The following is a 20929-nucleotide window of genomic DNA, read 5'->3' on the forward strand; positions in this document are numbered from 1 at the left end:
CATTTGTTCCCGGCCTGCTACTTGCTGACGCTGAAGCTTTGCTGTAATGATGGCACAATGGTTCGGCTGCTTGGCCGGGGGAAGCCGGGAGCCAGCTCAGAGCATCCTCGCTGCACCGTCAGGTTCATCCCTCCCTGCCTGACGCACAGACGATTCAGGGATAAAGCGCACACCAGGGACAACCTGGTATTTATACCCCACTAGCCTTAAAAGAGCATTATTTAAAGCAAAAGCTGCTTAGTGCTGTACATTATTGACTTTGAAATGACTTAGCTTTTTTTTTTTTTTTCCTCTCTCACTCAGCAAACAGATGTATCTTTCTCCAACCGGATGAAATCCTTCCCCTTTTTCCCACCCGGCTCAGCCTGCGCTGCTGACCTGCGGTGGACGATTGCCGGCCTTTTCGTCCCCTCCCCTCCAACACCACACGCCGTTCCCACAACAAGAAGGACAAAACGTTTCACTAAGGTTTTCGCACGGTCGCACAACGCCGGACCCGCCAGATGGGATGTCTTCATGTTAAACAGCATTTTTTTTTTTTTTTTTTGGAGAAAGCATTCATCAGATTTTCTACATAGCGGGGGGGGGTGGTGGTGGTGCTGCGATGCACGCCTGGCTGTAGATAGCTGCATCCCAGCGGGGTGTCCTCGAAGGGTGATTTCCCAGGGATAAGCCGGCTCCCGACAGCCAGGCTGGCGCCGGTGGGGACGGGGCAGCTGCCCAGCGCCGCTTGCCAGCGTCTTCCTCTTTTTTGGGAAGCGGCTTAGCCATATTTAACCCCAGGCTTAACCTGCCCACCCCACTCGCTCACACTTCGGGTGCCAGCGTGGAGCAAAACATTTTGCCCAGCCACCTTGGTGGATGCAAAGAACCAGCCCCAAAACCTTGCTCCGGAGCAGCTATCTTGGAAAATGGACCCTCCACAAACAAAGCAGCCCCGACCAGGCAGTTTTGAAGCCACATAGACCAGCAGAGAGCAAAAATACGAAAGGCGCTGTGCTTCCAGGCACGCGTGTGCCAAAGGGAATAAATTCAAGAGGCAGGAGCCCAGAAGCAGCATCAGGCGGAGCAGCACTGGGAACAGAACAACTGACAGCTCAAATCATGGTTGCTTCAATCCCAGCTGTAAAAGAGATATAAAGTCATCTCTTCAGGACCTTTAAAAAGTCCAAAGAGTCCCAGATTGGCAGATGTAGGAAATGCCCCATGGCCGCGAAGGAGACAGAAGTGAGAAGGAAAGAGGCGATAAAAAGTGCAAAAAGTGCCCTCCTGGGGTACGCGCTGTAAAATCACCCACACCCAAATATTTCTCCCAACTCCTTATTGTCTTCTGGTACCTCAAAAGGTTTCTCCCCCCCTCCCCCTCCTTTTTTGTTTTGCTGGGGTGTATGCCTTGAACCGCAGCAAACCTGCCCGGTCACTGTGCCGCGTGTGGCTAAGAGCCATATCAAACAGCCGGTCACAGCGCTGCTGGAAGACAGCCCCCCTCCCAAGTGTTGCAACAGCTTCCAAACATTTCTGCCAACCTATAGAAAACACCCTGGTTTTTATGTACGTTGGCCAAGTGCTGCGGGTACCAGACCAAACCTAGGATGAGCATGTCCCGAAGGAGCCGCTGGAGGCCATGGCTTTGTGCCAGGCACCCTCAGCACCACGCGACGCCGGGGGTGCCCAGGGGCGTACCGGGGATTTGCTCCGTCTGTCTGATAGAGGGGTTAACGCCACACCTCACCCCCCTGTGGCTCTCATTGCCGCGGCAGTTCATTAATAAGGCTGAGCAAAGTGCCTTCTCAATCGGAGACGGACACCTGAGCGGAAAGGCCAAGCGAAAAGACACCATGAGACAAGCAGGACGCCGAATGCCCCACGGGTGGGATGATGCTCGTGGCGGGGGGTACCACTGACCGCAGCCGCCCCGGGGCAGATCGGAGACAGCCTCGAGCTGCAAAATCACTCGGCACATCTCCGACAGCAGCCAAGGGAGAGGGTTGGGTTTTTTCGCCTTGCTCATCCTCCCCTTGTTTTCCGCTCTCTCTCCAAAAATCTTAGCTCCCTTCTGACTTCTTCTGTGTCACTCCAGGTCTTCCCATCACATTAAGTCATCCTTCTGGTACCGGAGGATTACTTAATCCCCACGGTTAACCCTCGCCGTTCCCAGCGCTCACACAGGGACATCCCTTCGCATCGAGCAGATCTGCAGGACCTGCTGCCCGGGGACTCCCTCCTGCACCACCAACAGCTGGCACAGTGACGAGGGACGGGCAGGCATTAGACTCTTTCGGTGGTCATTTAATATTTCCAGAGGAAAGTCTGGTCGGCCTCAGCCAGGCTGGGATTTGAATGCTGAACCATAGCAATATGCAGAGATTAAATTCTAATTTCCAACCCTCTTGCTACAGACAAGCACAAAAGTAGGGTACGATAAGCTTGGAGATGGCCTCTCTTGTGCTCTTAGGGCAATTAAGAGAAAAAAAAAAGTAGGAAATATCTGCAATATTTCTAATGCTGCAGGATAAACACAGGGAAATGCTCCCCTCCGCCCCAGTAGAGCTCTTATTAACAATCGCCACGCAGAGGCAGACAGCGGTTGGTATTTAGTGCCCACCCTGGGAAACGAATTGCTTTCCGCCTGCATCCAGACTGCAATCATCTCGGAGACAAACAGAGCTCTGTGCTACAGCCGCAGCCAACGCACGGACAGCCGGAGGTGGCTGGGAGCTCTGCAACAACACGCCTGGGCAAGGACAAGGACAAACATCATCCGCCTTCTGCTGCAGGGGGGTGACAGCCTGTCCCCCACCCCATCTTTTTTGAGCCATCACCAAACCGCAGCCCTTGCAGCAGGCATTGAACTCCTGAGGTGGATGTCAGCACAAGGATTTATAGACTCAGTGACCACACAGGTGCCACCAGGCTGCAGACCTTGGTCACTGTGATTTGACCCAGCAAAGGTTCAGAAGATCCACCAGGGTCAGGAGCGCCTCTGTCCCTCACCCACCTCCTCCTGGGAGATGCAGGACCCTACCTGTAAGCCAGGCACCCCACTGACGAAGCCTGACGGCCTCAGTTCCCAGCCCCAGGCAGCCTGAAGAACCACCAAGACCCAGAATTTTGCTTTTCTCCATCCCAAACAACACGCACGAAGTCTCAGGCCACGCAGGGAGAAGCAAAGGTTTGGAAATCGCCTGCTTCCCACTGCAAAGGCCGAGCCATTTGCAACACGCCCCGAAATCACGGCACCAGGCGATACCCCAGGCTGGATTTTGTAGCATTTGCTCCATATGCCGGAAAACACTTTGCTGCTCTGTCCCTTTTGATCTCCGCGACAGCCAGGTAACATGGGGCAAAATCAAGTCCCATGGACACAGACAGATCGCCCACGTGCGGGTCCCAAAGGTCTCCGGCTCACGAATGCTCTGCTCTCCTGCAGCAGGCACCAGCACGCCAGCTGTGCACGCACACAGGCAGACAGAGATGGGATTTTAATGGAGAGGAGAGACTGCATAATTCTCCCTCCAGCCTCCTCCCACCCACAGCGGATTCGTGTTGGATGCTCTGAAGAGCCCGTTTGTTGCAGGAGCTACAACTTCTCCTATCGCTCGCCCACAAGCTCCCGGCAGCAGCGGAGGATTTTTCATCCACAAACATTCATTCTCTTTCTATTCTCAAAAGGAAAGGGACATTATTCATGCACCGGGTTTCCCCCCCGCCATGAAAACTCCCCCCCGCCTTTTTTTTTTTTTTTTTTCGCTTCACAAGGGCTTTGTAGATAAATGCACGCAGGCACTGCAAGCAAGTACGAAAAATCAGCACCCAGCATTCCTCCAGGACAGAAGCGGTTTGTGCCCCGACGAAATTAGGAGTGGGATGTTAAAAGATCGTTCCTACCAACAAAATAAGGCCGCTTAGCCCCCGCGAGTTCACCGCTAAATCAAAACACGCTTTTGCTTGAACAGTTCTCTTCACCTGGCTGCCAAGCGAAATGGAGAACGTGGGTTAAAAGCTGCCCCAAACTATCCGTTTGCACTTTCAGCCGGGTATTTTCAAGGCGATTTCTAATGATTTGGCGAGCAACTTGTCACACTCTTCCACTCGGAAGAAAAGGGGGTTTAGCTTTCCAAGCAGACAGGGAGCAAGGCGGCCTCGTCCCAGGCACACAGCACCCTTCTGTGGGGAAAACGTACTGGGAGAAAACCAGTTCTCTGCATTTCCCCTTGTGAAGCCGGTTCCTGCCTCCGTAAAGCAGCAGACACGGCTCCATCCTCCTCTCCGGCACAGCTGCTCTGGCAATACCTATTTTCCCAGCCCAACGGATCCCGCGGATGCGCAAACCCGAGCTTAAACCCCAAATGTCCCCAACCCCAAATGCACCACGGACCTGAGTGTTGGGGACAAGGCAGGAGGTGGAGGAGTGGAGGAGGATGAACCAAGCAGGATTTTCGCCCTCAGCAGCAGTTATTTTACGCCACGCTGACGGAGCTGGCATACGACGGATATGGCACACCGGCCGCCGGACCAAACCCTGCGGATATGAGGGGCTAGAGGTACCAGGCCTTTAAACCAGCTCCAGGAGGGCTTACTTTCCACCCTGGGCTACCAAATGTCCTCCCTGACTCGTTGCTTTGTCAGCAGCTGCTGCAAAACAACGTCTTGCCGGGCTAAACTTGCCCTCGGTTCTTACCCAGGCGCTGCCGGAGGGGTGCAGGAAAGTGTTGCTGCACCTTCAGCCCTGCTTAGGCTGGGAAAAATCAAAGAAAACACACGCAATATTCTGTCTTACTTTATCACGCATAGCCCTGTAATTTGCACATATTACACGGAGAAGCACCTACCATGCAGGGGCTTTTACACCCCCCGGCGCGGTTCCCATTGAGGCAGGGCCACAGGCAGTAATTTCCCTGCCGAAATGTACGGCAACAGAGAAAAAACACCCGTTTGCTGCGTTCGCCCTGTTCATACCAACCCTCACAGAGAGACAGAAAGTGACAGCTACTGTCGGTCACTTTTATGATTAAATATATCCTCCATCTCAGAGAACTGCAACCCATTTGAGATACCTTTCCTAACCTGTCCCGAGAGGAAAATGATGGCTTTCGAGCTGCAAAAATGTTCGAGACGGAGAAGAATCAATGTTGCCAAAGTGGTGAGCCACAAGCCAAAACGCGTGAGGCTGCCAGGCCCCCTTCGCTGAGGAATCAGGAGCTCGCCCTTCGCCCTGGCAATGATGTACCAAGGTTATAGACGAGCGGGGCATCCTCCTGGGTGCTTGGTTCTTACCATGCCCTTAGGCAATACCTACTTTCCCAGCCCAACAGATCCTGTGGATGCCCTTAGGCATGTTAAGAAAACAAAAACGCAGAAAATTAGGCTTAAAGTTTAAGAGAGTGAAGAAAAAAAGGTACCTAATATTGAGGTCTGAAATCCATATGCAAATCCCTGAGAAGAGACCTGACTTTTCATAGAATCATAGGGTCGGAAAGGCCCTCTGGAGATCACCCAGCCCAACCCCCTGCCAGAGCAGGGTCACCCAGAGCAGGTGGCACAGGAACGCGTCCAGGCGGGGTTGGGATGTCTCCAGAGACGGAGACTCCCCCACCTCTCTGGGCAGCCTCTGCCAGGGCTCTGCCACCCTCACAGCAAAGAAGTTCCTCCTCATGTTGAGATGGAACTTCCCATGGTCAAGTTTGTGCCCGTTACCCCTTGTCCTGTCCCCGGGCACCACTGAAAAGAGCCTGGCCCCATCCTCCTGACACCCCCCCTTTCAGTATTTATAAGCGTTGGTAAGATCCCCCCTCAGCCGTCTTTTTTCCAGACTGAAGAGACCCAAACCCCTCAGTCTTTCTCCATCAGAGAGGTGTTCCAGTCCCCTCAGCACCTCGGTAGCCCTTTGCTGTCCCCTCTCCAGCAGTTCCCTGGCCTTCTTCAACCGGGGAGCCCAGAACTGGACACAGCGCTCCAGATGCGGCCTCCCCAGGGCAGGGCAGAGGGGGAGGATGACCTCCCTCCACCTGCTGGCCACACTCTTCTTGGTGGCCCCCAGGATGCCATTGGCCTTTTTGGCCACAAGGGCACATTGCACACTTTTCCGAATGCAAAGACCTCAGTGGTTCCCGGTGTGCTCATGCCACCTTCTCCAAACCCTGCAGCTCCTTCTCTTCGCTGACCTTGTCCCTTCCTGCCGCAGTCATCTTAAGAACCCAGTGGCTATTGTGGTAAAACACAATAAATTAGCGTAAACAAGATTGTTCCTCAAGCGCCTTAGGAGCAATGTCATTTTTCTGCAGACTGACATGTTAGATTAATGCATAACGAAGCAGGAATGCGGTTTAGCACGGACTGCTGCTGCTTGTCGAGCGCAGATGAAAGAATACCCTGTTTAAACCGGAATTTAGATGAACAAGATCCAGTGCAACAAAGCAATAAAGGGGCTTTTGGACTGGAATGAAGGAGAGATGCAGCCCAGAAAGCCCGTAACCGAGGTGGCTGCTGCAAGTGGACGGGGGAAAGGCAGCGGGGAAAAGCACAGCAGCAGAGACGCAAGAAGCCACAAGAAGAGAGGCGAACGATGTGGCATCCCGTCGAATGATGGTGGCATTCCATTGAATAATGAGACATCCCATCGCAGGGAGGCAGCGACAGGTCCAACTCCGACACGCTTTGGAGCCCCAGGTTGGCAAAGGAAAGAGAGTTGGCTGGAGCTAAGTAAAGCCACCTGAAAAACCCGTGTGAATTGAGAAAAAAAAAAAAATCAGATTGTTACTCCTCACACGTCCCAGCGCTGGGAGGAGGGTTTGCATGAGCGAGCGCTGGGAGCTCTGAAACATAAAATGGGTTCAGAAAGTGAAGAAAGTGTCACATTGGCTCACCCTGGTGCGGAATCCCCCCATAAGCTCTGTGCCAGGCTCAGGGCAGGCATGGGCTTCCTTTTTGGGTGTTTCTCCGCGGCTGCAGAGCAACAACAGAGTGCAATGAAAGGGAGCGTTAAAAAAATCTACGTATTTGGGTCCAGATCGACCCCTTTTAATTCCAGCGCTCAGGCTGAGCTGCTCCACCCGAAATTCTTCCATGCTTCACACTCATCAACAGGATCTGTGTGCAAAAAAGGGTTTTAACTGAGGTAAAACAGGGCTAGATCTGGAGTTACAATATGAATAATTGATATTCCTTCAGAGCTGCTCCCTGCTCATCCCGGCGGGGCAGGTACCACCGCTCTGTCCCCTCCCTGGTGCATCCCTGGCTCCTCTCCATCGCTCCTGTGCTCAGAGGCAACACAGAGCAGCAAGTAAAAGCTAACGCACCGGCCATGACTCTCTGGGGATTGGAAAGACACAGCAAAGCCATGGAGGCTGTTTCCCCCTGGGAAACACCTCCTCCCTCCCCACAAAGCACACAAGCCTGTTCTCCAAAGCAATTACGGACGCGCGGAGCTTTGATTAGCAGTTTTGCCTTCGTGATGCTGAAGGCAAGCGCTTGGCAGCAGGAGGAGCAGGGAGATTCCAGGATCTAATTCAACTCCTGCTAGTTAAATGCTGGCCTGTGATCGTGTCCCCAGGCAGAGCCAGAGCCGTACAAATTCCTTTAGCAGGCTGGTTTCATCCTCCTGCTATTGGCTGCCCTACCAGGCAAAAAAAAAAAAAAAAAATCAGGATTTTCATCCTGAACGTTTAATATAAATATATGTGATTCAGAGGGAGGCACGGAGAGGGAGACAGCGAGAGAGAGACAGACGGATTTATAATACGCCAAAAAAATAAGGTCATTTGGCCCAGGTCTGGGCGCCGCGGTGCCAGGCAGAGCGGGGCGGCCAACGCTGGGAGCTTCTCCCTCAGTTTGGCTCTTTCCGTGCACGCGCTGAACGCGGCCCCTGGGGTGAGATGGAAACGGGAAGCGCTAACCTCCCCCTCTGCCGGCGCGGCAGGCTGCCTGGCCATCGCGTGGCCCACCAAAAAAATCAGCTCCAATCCTTTCTATCACCTGTCCCCATCCTCCTCCTCCTCCGGCTGCTCTGCTTCCCATTATCACCCGTAAGGAATACAGCAGTTATGGAATACAGAAAAAGCAATTTTCCGTCATAATTATTCCACCACATTTCTGGGGAGACTAATCACAGTTATTTGGCTTTGCACCGCGCTGGGTCGAGCTGTGCTGGCCGGAGAGCTCGGCAGAGGTACCAGGGGGTCCCAGGAGGGGCCGAGCCACCCCACTGCTCGTGGCTACGTCCCTCACTGCCCAATGGAAATGCCAACAGGCTTTTAGTGAAGAAAGGATGCCATCCCACTAAAAACTTGCCTGTGGGCATCTGAGGAGGTGGGAATACAATGACATCCACCACCCCTTCACGAGGCCTGAGCCCTGAGAAACATCCCACTAGTGTCTGAGACCCCCTTGATCCCACAACTGGGGAAAACCTTTTAATCAAAGAGAGGGATCAGCATCACACTAATGCATCCATCTCCTACAAATGCACTCCCCACCGCTCCCGATTGTAGGGATAATTAAACTCCAATTCCTTCCCAGGCCCTTCCAACCCGTCTAACCCAGCTGCAGGGGACAGGGGACTGTGGAGCATCAGGAGACGGGCGCAGACGTGAGCCCAGAGAAATGATGCCTCTTAACGAAGCCAGGGCTCAGATTACGATGTGTGTGTTTCTGCTTGTTACGAGTCAGTGCGCTAATGAGTGTGTCTCTGGCAGACAGGACCCAGGAGCACAATGCATCACAAAGATACAGATTTCTAATTAACAAAGTATTTTTGAGTAACTCCACAGCTCCAGACCGGGAGTTCTCCACAATAGGCTCCACCAATCCCTGCCATTGTGCTGCAATCCCTAATTATCGCAGGGAACCAGGGAGAGAGCCAAAACACTCAATACAAGGTCAAGAATCACTGTGCAGGAGACAAGAGACCAGGTTTCCACAACCAAAGCACATGGCTACGTCCTTCCCACGGATGGACCCTCCAGGGAGGCTGCAACACAGGACAGGCGATGACTCCAAATTGTCCCTTTCTGACCGCAAAGTTGTCTTGCAGGAGAGTGAGGAGACTTCTCCAACAAGAAAGAAAGAAAATGAAAAGACAGAGCAAGGAAAGAAAGAATCACAGAATGTGTTGGGTTGGAAGGGACTTTTAAAGGCCACCTAGTCCAACCCCCCTGCCATGAGCAGGGACATCTTCAACTAGATCAGGTTGCTCAGAGCCCCATCCAACCTGGCCTTGAATGTCTCCAGGGATGGGGCATCTCCCACCCCTCTGGGCAACCTGGGTCTGTGTCTCACCTCCCTCACTTTAAAGAATGCCTTCCTTATATCTAGTCTAAATCTTCCCTCTTTTAGTTTAAAGCCGTTACCCCTTGTCCTATCGTAACAGGCCCTGCTAAAATGTTTGTAAAAGTTGTAGCATGATAAAACCAGCTACAGAAAGAGCTGGGAAACCATTTCCACAGGCTTTGTTTTTATTTCTGATAAAATGGGCCTATCCTCTCCTTCTCCACCAACCAAAGTCTCTCTGCTATCACCGCATCAAGCCGAAGCTCTTTTCCTTGTGAAGAGATGGATGCAAAGAGAGGCTCTATAGCTCCCTGGTCATTAGAGCCAGCTACTAATTACACCCCAGAGCAGAGCACCGATGGGTTGCAGACTGCCATCAGACACATAAAAACAGTGCGGAAACTTAATATTTGAAAGTTTCTGCAACATCTGACAGGAGGGCTGGGTCAAACCAACGCTGACACCCAGGAACAAGAGCCCATTGCTCCCTTGGAGGCATCGCAGGGCCCTTGCAAACCCCAACCCAGATCAGGGGGCGCTGGGGAAACACCCGCTGGTTGTCGGCTGCGGAAGGAATTACCCACCAACACACACATCAGATCAGGAGCATCCCTGACGGGGTAACTGCTGGCGCACAGATAAAGCAGTGGGTGCTCAAGCACAGGGAACACGAGAGAGACGCACTCTCTATTCTCTGTACGTTCCCTACATTACGGCATTTAGACCTTGTTGACTTCAACGTCTAACAAAGGGTTGGCTTCAACTCACAGCCACTTCCTAAACGAGCATCTAAACCAGAAACCCAGGCAAACCCTGTCCTACAAACCCTCACCATGGCAGCCAGCACCACGTGTTCGCAGCCCCGGGGTCTCTGCCGTGCGGTCAGGGCTCATTTACAGCCGAAACCTCACCCTTGCTATTAAAACCATGAAAAACCTCAGCTATTTCCCGGCTCAACCAAGGAAAGCGAAGCGTTACGGCAGGCTTGTAAGATAAAGCCTCACAGATCTCTGGCACGCGGACACGCTCGCACAACTGCTCCAAGCTGATAATTAAGGACAGGGATTTGTAATTAAAGACAGAGTGGCACAAAGCGCTGCTTTAAATTTTTTCATTTTCAAGAATTTCTTGTCTTTTGGGCTGTAAAGAGCTCCCCACTGCCACATCAGTGTAACTTTAATAACGCCCCGATGGGATGACAAGGGGTGTGCGTTTCCTATCCTAATTAAGAAAAAACCCACCAGGGTAACTGAGCCGCGGGGTCGTTACCCGGCTCCGTGTGTCGAGCCCAGCTCGCGGGGTACAGTCTTGAAGCCCCAGCATACCGCCTCCATTTCTGACGCCTTATGGGAAAGAGCAAATTTTAGTCATCAATACATCTTAAAAACGCTCCTCGACACATAAGAGTACAGTCACGGCCGCTAACGGAACGGAGGCGTTCCTGCACGTTTGGGTCTCCAAGCACAAGAGGGTGCGAGGATGCTGAGCCAGATCTCCGGGAGACGTGGTCCTAATCCCGTTTGGCCACACAATCCTTTATTGCCTTGTGTCTCTTTTCCTCTTGTGTTATTTTCCTCCCCTCCTCTTCTCTTTTCAGACCAAGTTTTTTCAGGGGATTAGTCTCCGCTATGGCTACAAATAGCATCTGCTACAACAGGAACCAGAACTCTCTTGGGACCATGAGCCAGCACCTAGATACAAATCCTGACTCTGCCGGATTGCGGCTTCTTTTGTATTCCTTATTTCCTTAAACAAAAATAATAAATATATAATGCATAACGTTATAGAAAACAAGGAGCCCTTTGCATCCCCATCAGCCTCATCCACAGGTTTTTCAGCTCCGTGCATCCGGGACATCGGCAGTCGGGATGCTTTGCTGAGGATTCGGGGTCATTTTCTCTCTATTTTTAATCAAACAGTTCCCTTCGGGCAAACACGCTGCAAGGCACCGTGTGCATGGCGACACATGCCTGTACGCTAATTACCAGCTAATTAGGATGTTTTGGAGCAGTTTGTCTCCTGGTCTCCGATGCCCAGCACTGGGATGTTTGGGGGATGGATGGTTCAGGTTTCCCAGCCCGTTCCCCCTCCCCGTGCTGCTCTCCCCTGCAATCGGGATGCAACGCGGCAAGGAAAATGGAAAAGGAGGAGAACACCTCTGGGTGAGCACGAAGCAACCTGATAACACAACCACGCACGGGGGGAAACGCTGGTGAGACAGGAGACGACTGAGGGGTTTGAAGGCTGTGGCAGGCTGAGAAGGTTTTGACCTCCCAGCCCCGGCTAATGCTTTTAAGCCCTTTCCTTCATCGCGGTGGATTTGTTCCTCCTGTCGCTGCAGGTCTGCAACAGGCAGCTCCCACCAGCACCCACATTTGCACACCACGGCCCAAAGCATCGTGGAAAAACCCCTTCCAGCTCTCCTGAGCCTGGGGGTGGCCTGAGGACGCAAGGACCAGGGAGGGGACAGTGACCCCCCAGGGTGACAGTGGCTTCCGAGAGGTGACTCACCAGGACTGCGGCTTCCTCTTCATGATGCCCTGGCGTCTCCACTGCGAGTGGGGGCTGAGGTGGTAGGTGAGCTGCCGGCAAAGCTTCTCCATGGCCCCGAGGGAGTCCCCCTCCTGCAAAGACAAGGGAGGGACGCCAGGTAAGGTGTCTGCAGCGTTACCGGGATGCCCCCGGGATGCTCCGACCCTGGAGCGGCTCCCTACCAGGAGCTGGCAAGTCGTAAAGGACCACGCTAAAAATTGTAGAGGAATTGGGAAAAAGAAACCCCGCGGATCGCTACAACGCTGCAAGGATGGAGCGTCTCGCCAAGGGCCACCCCGTCCTGCACAGCCATGGACGTTGCTGCTGGAACGTGAATGCACAAGCCCTGCCTGGTTAAGGGTGACAAGGTCCCTTCTTGGGACCGTTATCGTTTGACACCACGTAATAGCTTTCAGCACTAAAGTTTTACAGAGATCGATTAAATAAACCAAGCAACCCATACGTTACCATCCAAACCGGTTTCCAAAAGAGCAAACACTAAGAGGCTTTGTAGGCTGGTGGAGATCTCGGGAACAGCACGCATCAGAAACTCTCACAGCATATATTTATTAGGAAAAAAAAAAAAAAGCTTCAGGGAAATCGGGGATTTTGGCGAAGTCTTCTCAATTCTGATCAAAATTTCACGCAAAAGGATAGCGGCTTGGAAAACTTCAACTCTGAAAGATTCTAAGAATCTGGTTCTAGAAATTTTCGTTCCCAAAAATAAAATAAAATACAAATACTGGTATCTTGACGATTCAATCGTGTTTCATTTCAAGATCTTTACATAGCAATGCACGGTGTGACATCCAGTAACGCAAACCACTCATCTTGCCCTGCCTGGCTTGCCCTCTGAAAGGTCCCAAGCAGTGATTAACTCCACCTAAAAAATAATAATGATTAAAAAAACCATCAAGATGTGACAATTTGTGGCATCTGCCCGGTTTTATGAAATTGCTGCATCACGGAATGTCTTCGAGAAGACGCAGGAACTGAATAGGAAGCCCTAAAATAAGCGCTCAGCCTGGGCTCAGCTCACCGCTGCGTGCTCAGGGTTTTGCTGTGTGCTGGGAGGAGCTGGGCAGGGGATGCTGAGGAAGACGCTCCATCTTCTCTGCCCGGACGTCCAATTCCTGCTGCCTTCACGTCCTCCCTTGGAGCCCGAGCGCCCCGGCAGAGCTGGGAGCTGCGCGTTTCGTGCAGCCTAATTCACGCGATATATTCTCCTCCCTCACCTCCAAGTCGGCAGAGCGGGACCGGCCTTATAAAGACATTATAAATATTGAATTAACCAAGGAGCGATAGGGATTTTGACAAATCACCTCTGGCTGTGCAGGGGAAACAATTACAGCAGGTTTTTCTCAGGGGAAAAAAAAACAAACACACAAAGCCAGGACAGAAAGAGCATATCTGCAGATGGCTGGAGCAGAAATATCAGCGTAGGACTTGTGGTCTTCAGCTTCTCCATTCAATCCAGCCTGCAAGACACTAAGGCTTGAGAGAAATGGGGGTAGTTTTCTCCCAGACGTGTCCAGGTGCCTACAGGGCGACTACCATTAACCAAAAGCTGATTTAATTCGGGGGCGATGCTTGCCCGGCTCCAGCCGCGCAAACCAGCAGCCGAACGACGGCACCAGCCCTCACTCCCTCCATCAGGCGCGCGGCGGCAGGTGATTTCGGCAGCTCAGGTGGAAACTCCAGACCCAGAGACACCAGCAGGACACGGTGTATGGAAAACGCTGTGTCAGCACGAGCTGGAGCTGAGCTGGAGCACATCTGAGCTCCGCAAGCTTTTGACAGCCGTACCCCCTGCTTCCCAGTTTGCGGAGGAGGAAATATGGGTTTAAGAGCACATTTAAACCCGTACTTCTCAACACCTCATTTATCACTGCGCTTAACTTGAAATAAGGGTTTTAATCCCACAAATTTCCTTTCCATTCCATTCCATCCATCAGCCTACGCTAAACCTCAGGCATGCCGAGATCTCCCCTCCCGCTGGCGACCTTGCGGCAAGAAACATCTACTGCCCTAGTCTTGGGGATGGATGAACCCTAGGAGGCTCAGCCTGTCAAATTAACACAGAAAAAATAATGAGAGGGAAGGTTTTATTTCATGTTTTGCGCCGGAAGGCCTGGAAACACATTGCAGCCATTCTTTAATTAAAGCCTCAAAACATTTTAGGAAGGCAACAGCATACGCTGCTCCCTGGAACGGCTCTCCATTCGCTCCCTGCCAGCAACACCTTCCTCGCTGCGTAACCAGCATCCCAATGCGAGAAGAAAACCCCACGAGTTTTGACACCTACCCTATTTTTTTTTTTTACCTTTGCATAATACCCCCACCAAGCTGCCTGGTGCCATCAGCTTGCGTTTAACCATTTTTTTTTCCCAGCTCCTCCTTGCAAACCATTGCAACAGCCCCGACATGACAGCGTCCACCCTCAGCACCGCGCGGGGCTTTCCATCTCCAAGCCCTCACCGTATCGCGCGGAAAAACTCTTGTTGGAAAGGAAAAAAGGGGCAAAACTGCTGCGGAGCCAGTAGCCACCGCGTAGCAATTCAGCGCTGCACGTTGCCTCCAATATAATCCTGAAAGAGACAATTAAAATTGTCTCCAGTATTACCCTGACAACTCAACAGTGGGGGAAGTGAAACCATTCCCAAGAGGAATGCGGCAAAATAGCAGAGAAAGTAAAATAAACAAGTTTTTGCTGGTACAAATGTGGCAGGACCGCCTTCCCTCTCCAGCAAGGGATCTTCCCCCCGGGCAGCGTGCTCGCGCCAGCCCTCGGTGCGCAGCTGCCAGACCTCCAGCACCGTGTGTCCAGATGGCGGGTGGAAGCTCAGACCTTGAACTTCACATCAAGCTGATTTCTGAGAAATTCAGCCCAAAGAAACCCCCTCAAAGAACGCAGCAAATCATCCATCAACACCGATACAGCGCATCGAGGGCTCCAAGGAAAGACGCTAGAGCAGGGCAAAGCATATTTTAATCCTTATCTCTCTACATCAGCGGCCGCAGTCAGCTCATCCTTCACAAGGTCATCCCCACCAGACCACTCTTCCAGCCCTTTGATCTTCACCGGCAAGCTCAACTCACAAGCCCTGCAGCTACTGGGCTACTTCTATTTTGGGGTTTTAAAAATTAATTTAGAGAACACAATTTCAGCACACGGCAACTCATGCATCTCCTTCTGGTCTTGGTACCATGCGAGGGTATAAGCCAGCAACAGAAGCATAGTCTTTTCCGCACTGGTCTGTAGATAAGTGCCCCAGTTTAGCACTGGGATAAATAAACGGGCCATTTCAGAGCCTTCATAAGAATCGCAATTTTGGGGTTGGGCTCCTTGCTTCTGCACATCTCATTCCCATCACCGTGCATCACCTGCCCACGGGTGAGACGCAAACCTCTCTGCTTCGAGAACCCACTTTTTTTTTTTTTTTTAGGTATCTTCCTAAACCTCTGCAATTCCTCGCCAGAGCTTTGCGGGATGCTCCAGAGCAGCCCCAGCCCTGACCCCGGCGTACGAGAGCTGCCCTGGGGTGCACAAAACACGCGCGCAGAAGGAGGGATTTAGCTGACGCGGTGCCAAAGGCAGAGCTGGACGCTCGTCTGATGGTTTAAACAAAGGCTTTTTCACTGTTTGTGATCCAAGTCTATCAGGAAATAATTGAAGCTGACGCACACCCTGGTGGGACCGAGCCCAAGAGCTTGTTTGCAAATTGAGTCAGCTTAAAACTCAGCCCAGCTCGCTCGTGTTGACAAAGTTTTAACCTCGCTGCCCGGCGGACGGGGAGAGCGACCGCACGCGGGGCTGCCCGGAGAGCGCGGGGTTAGTGCTTTACACCGGCAGGAGGGATGATGCTGAGCGCTATCCCCGTAGGCTTCCCGACGCCGTGCCAGCATTACACCCTGACGCCGACCTTCCCTCCGATGCAAGGTAACACCCCTGCTCTCCAGCACGATCCTCTCTGCTGGGTACCATCAGCATCCCCGGGCGTGATGCACGAGAAGACATAAACCCCATTGGATGCAGACGGATGCTGCTGCTCCCCTCTCTGCTTCCAGTCGCTAATCACTTCCCGCAAAATCAAAAGCAATGGCCAAAAAGTCCTTCTGCTCCGCTTACATCAGTCTATATCGCATCACTTAGGCGAGGTCAACATAAGACTGGGGTGGGGTTTTTTTGTGGTCAGAGGGCAAATGAGTGGCAAGGCAGACTGCCCTCAACCTGCAGAAATTCAAACCAAAGCAAACACTGTGTGCCCTTTCCGTAGAAGGGACGATAATCAAGCACAAGACATACACAACGAGAGCCGCCATTTTCACTAAGCACATTGTCTCCCCACCGGAACCGAATTGCAGCAGTGATCATTCCCGAAACAACACGCAGGGATGAATCTCCAGCAAAGGCATCGCCAGCGATAGCATGGAAGACCTGGCTCCTTCTACCATCAGGCATGTGCAGTGCGCGTGCGTGGGAACGTGCGCTTGTTACTCTGGTTTCCAGGCTCCGGGAGGAGAACTGCAGAGCATCGCAGGGTTGGAGAGATGGGACAGACCACACAGGGAGTTCAGCTTTCCCAGCTGACGACACTGCCAGGAAAAATATGCCCTTTCTCTTAGCACCACGCTCGCAGGCCAGCTGATAAATGCTGGTAACGATGCTGGTGACGAGCCCTCAGCTGAGCTAACTCCCTACAGATCCATCAGCCACACATCTGGAAACATCTGCGAGTTTGCAAAAGCTCTCGGTGCCGGGATCTTGCACGCACCTGTACAGCTCCTACATCAACAGGGAGAGAAACCTGTGCCGCACACGCAAAAAGACTGCTTTGAGCAGCACCCGAACTGCGGGCAAAAGCCTCTGTACAAGGAGCAAGAAAGCCGTATGGCACCCGCTTCCCTTCTCCGTTGTCTTGGCTGCTCAGCTGGAAAGTTTTCAGGAGAAGACGAGTCTCGCAGGGCGCGTTTATGCAGCACCCCGGCTCTCCGCAAGACTCATGGAGCCCACAAAGAGCAAACGCTGGTGCAAGCATCAGCTCAGAGAAGCAGTTTTTGGGCAATGTCGTGGCTCCTACTCGACCACGTCCTCTCCAAGCTGGCAGAGACCCAGCGCAGTTCCCGGCCATCAGACGGGATGCTGAGCGCGGGACGGAGCAGGGATGAGGGGAAAGCTGAGAGCAGAGGCTCTTCCCTGCAAAGGGCCCCTTTCCCCGTCATTCCTCCTCTGTCTTCGCCTGCCTCCAGCCCTCTGGAGAAGGAGAGGGCTGCTCGCTGCCAGGAGGCGCCCGGAGATTCATGAGATTTTAATCCTTTAACAGATTTCAGCTGGGAGAGGGATTCATGGCACATGCCCCATCTGCGATCCACAACCAGCCCCGCGCCAACGGCATCTTGTTCGACTGGAAAACGAGGGAGAGCGGCACGAGTCGAGCCCCGTCTGTCCCCACGGTAGATGGGGTGACCAGGCATGTGCCGGGGACCACCAGGCTCCTGACCGCAGCTCCAGCCCCGAGAGGAGAGCTCCGGATGAAGGGATGGAGCAGCAGCGCTTGAAATGGGACTCAGTCAAACCCCAGGGACAAATTGGAGCAGGTAAAGGCGAGGAGCCAGGCTCATCCCCCTCGTGTCCTGCTAAACCCACCCTGGTTTCTTCACGGGGACCTGTTTTATCCTCACCGATGGTCTCACCTGTGGCGTAGGAGAGAAACTGTTCAGCCCCTCTCAGCGCCGTGCACCGAGAGGGCCCGCGGGTGAGGTTATCACCCAGCATCTGCACGCCACGTTCAACCACAAACGAGCGATCCTTGGACGCCTTCCTCGCTGCTCGGCCGAGGGAGGGAGGAGGGGGTAATTGGAAGCAGAGGGAGGAGGGGGTAATTGGAAGCAGAGGGATGACACCACGGGAAAGCAAACATGGGACGAGGAGGACGGTGTTTTCGCTGGGGATAAATAACCGCGGTGTCACCGCCTGCCCTCCTCGCATCACCGTGCGGCAACGGCACCGGGGCGATGCAAGGAGGTTAAGAGTTGTATTCACAAACCGGATTTCTCCTCCAAAAGAAGCAGCCAGAGAACTCGGAGGAGGACACAAAGCATAGGAAAGCCTTGTGATAAAGATGTTATTGCAAATTAATTTGTTTTCATTGAGAAATGAATCACCAGCTCCGCCCCCAGCAGCAGAATCCCTGGTGGTGCGCGGAGCCCTGGGGGGGGTTGCAGCGGGGCCAAACATCGTGTAAAATAGGCCAACATTAATGATTAAAGGGCCCTGGTAAAGAATTCCTGCTGCAGCACAGCAAGGGATTGACCTAAATTAGAACAATTAGCCATTGTCTCGGGTCGGAAGAAGCGACAGGTTTTTGCTCGCATTATTACATAGCCCCATGTTTCTGTCACTTGCAATCAGCCTCTGGGGGGAAAAAAAAAAAAAAAAAAAAAAAAAGGTGCCGTACTGCAAATCTTAACATGCAAAAAGTCCCAAATTGTCCCTCCAAACCCATGATTTTGACTTAATTAAAGTTTAAATTTTTTTTTCGCCTTTTCTGTTTCTTTAAAAAAAAAAACAAAACCCAAAAACTTTCAAACTTGCATCATTCCTGTCAGGATGCTGCAGGATTTGCAGCTGCCACTTCAGTGCGCAAAAAGCTCTGTCCGCGCACAAACCATTGCAGCCACAGGGAAACCGCGCTCACCCTGGGAGCACCGTTCCCCGCATACGAAGTGTTTGGTGTGGAGACCCCTCAAGCCACGATATTTGCTTTCCACAAAAGTTCAGTGGATGCTGACCCTTAAAACACGACCTATTTCACACCCAGACAATACAGAGAATGATAGATTTCCTTCCAAATCCTCCTCCTTGTTTCATTTGTCTTGGGTGATTAGCTGGGACAATAGGATAATCGTTTGGACTATTGAGTAAAAAAACAATTGAGAGGGAAAAAAAAAAACCAACTACGCTCACAATGGTAAGCTGAATTATTACGCAGTAAAACAAAGACATAAAATAGTGAGAGATGCTCTAGGAAGCTCTAGGACAGATCAACCCCAACGGCTCTGACATACCTCAAATCAGTTATCACAAATGAGCGTGGAGCAAAGGAGAGCCAACCCCCAGGAACCTGTGCGGAGGTAGGGAGAGACTTTGGGGGTTGGGAGGGACGACAACAAAATGAAGAGGAAATTTTCTCTCAGCACTGTCACGCGTCCCCATGTGCAAAGCTTTCACAACACCAGGAGGTCCCTAACACGTGCCAAAGCTGATGGGCCACCGGGATCTCCAAATACCTAACTGGGAAGGCGACAAGAGAAGACACAGGGACACAGGCGATTAGTAAGCGAAAGCCACGTCCACCATCCACCGGCACAGAACGGCTGAACCCCCCACTCCAACCCAGGTCAATGCAGCAGCCAGGAAAAAGCTCTGCCCACCCAAAACCTGCAGCCGCTCCCGTGGCCCCGAAACGGCTTTCCTGGGCCGCTGCCACCAGAACGGCATCCTGCTCCCCAGAGCCGGGGCCCCGGGCTTTAACAGAAACCAAATTTACGATGCCTTCCCTTTTGATGTAGTCACGAGGAGCTGAAGTCATCTAATGGCTTTCTGGTTTTCTTTCTTTTTTTTTTTTTCTTTTCTTTCTTCTTTTTTTTCCCTCCCCCCCACCTCTTGCTTTCAAAGTGTGGGGCTAAATTGCAGCCTATTGTTGCATGCAGACATCTGCGCTGCAGCCAGCCCCAGTCCCAGCAAGCCACCACCAGACTTCCCTTTTGAAACCCTAATGGAGGTTTTCTCTAGCAAACCATCCTCCTCCTGTGAGACCAGGAGCCGAGGAGGTAGGAAAGGCTTTAAATCCACCGTTCCCCTCCCACCGAAGGCCAAAACATGCCGACAACCAGCCGGCAGCGAGCGTTCAAGGTTGGTGTGAGATCGTCCCACCACTGCAGGAGGCTCCGTGGTTGCTCCTACCTACAATCCCATCCAGGTGTGCAGAGGAGGATCCACGCCAGCAACAAGCCCCTCTTGCTGCATGGCTGGTCAGTCATTGAGTTCCTCGGGCAAGGCATGAAAGCGCACATGGAAATATCCCCTTTGTGCTGTAGGGAAGAGCTCTCCAGGGAAACGTCCTTAAAATATCACTGTAAGGATATTGCAGTTCCCTCTCCATCATTCCAGACTCCTCTGGGAAAAGACCCCAGCACGTGGGGAACGAGCGAGGAGGCAGATGATACCCAAAGGCAAGCAGATATGGGCACGGTGGACGTAAGTGATATATCTTGACCACACAGAGGAAAACTAAATCCAAATAAAGTGACAATATAGCTTTAAACGGGTCCATTCAACCACCCCATACGACCATGCAGAAATTATTTTGCAAATAAATCAAGGCCATTTTAATTCAAATTAGAGGAGAAACTGAACAAGTTTAATAAAGGCCATTTTAATGAGGTTGTTCCCAGCAGGGATCATGGCAACTGAGCTAATCCACTTGATCTGTCCTGAGGTTCCCCAGGTACGCAGCCACGGGGCCAAACACCGCCCGCGCCTCCCCCTGCTCAAGGTTAGGGCCAAGCTCTCACTGGCAGCAGAGACATGCCGATGGCTTTTGTAAGGGAAGGATGTGCCCCATGATTAATTCACATTATGAAACAGCCAAGAAAAGAACAGCTGGTCCTGGAAGAGAATGAAGATCTCTTATATGAGAAAAGGCATTTGCGTTCTTACAGGAAAAATGCGTTTTTGTTGGCATGGGAAATTCAGATTTGGGCTTGGTGACCCCTCTTCTCAGCATGGCTCCAGCAGCGAGCTCGCTGCAGAGTCCTTCCCAGCCATCCACACAGCAGCAGGAGGTTTGAAAAGACAACAGAACCAAACCAGCTCCTGATTTCCCACCGTGGAAGGGCACTGGGTGGTGGAGCTGGGTCCATGGGGTGCAGGATTTGGGTCACGGACCTGGGAACAGCCAGCGAGGCCCTCGCAGACCTGTCAAATTACCATGTACAGCCAGGTCCCTTTCTTGGAGGCTCTCTGCCAGGAGATGAGTGTCGCCACCCTGGACAAATCTCTCATTTCTGTTCTGCAATGTTGTATTTTACAGTGGCCACTGCGGGTCCACAGGAACCCAACAGGGCT

The 20929-nt window shown here is 52.3% G+C and overlaps 1 protein-coding gene across 1 annotated transcript in view; it reads right to left on the reverse strand.

The window, feature by feature from the left end:
* Positions 1-20929, reverse strand: part of LRRC75A (leucine rich repeat containing 75A) — a 93037-nt gene that overhangs the window by 22287 nt on the left and 49821 nt on the right. The window contains exon 3 of the mRNA XM_054209557.1: positions 11779-11891. Coding sequence (XP_054065532.1) covers positions 11779-11891 — 113 coding nt within the window. The remainder of the gene's footprint in view (positions 1-11778; positions 11892-20929) is intronic.

This window comes from Rissa tridactyla, chromosome 7 (genome assembly GCF_028500815.1).
Source record: "Rissa tridactyla isolate bRisTri1 chromosome 7, bRisTri1.patW.cur.20221130, whole genome shotgun sequence".
Lineage (NCBI taxonomy): Eukaryota > Metazoa > Chordata > Aves > Charadriiformes > Laridae > Rissa > Rissa tridactyla.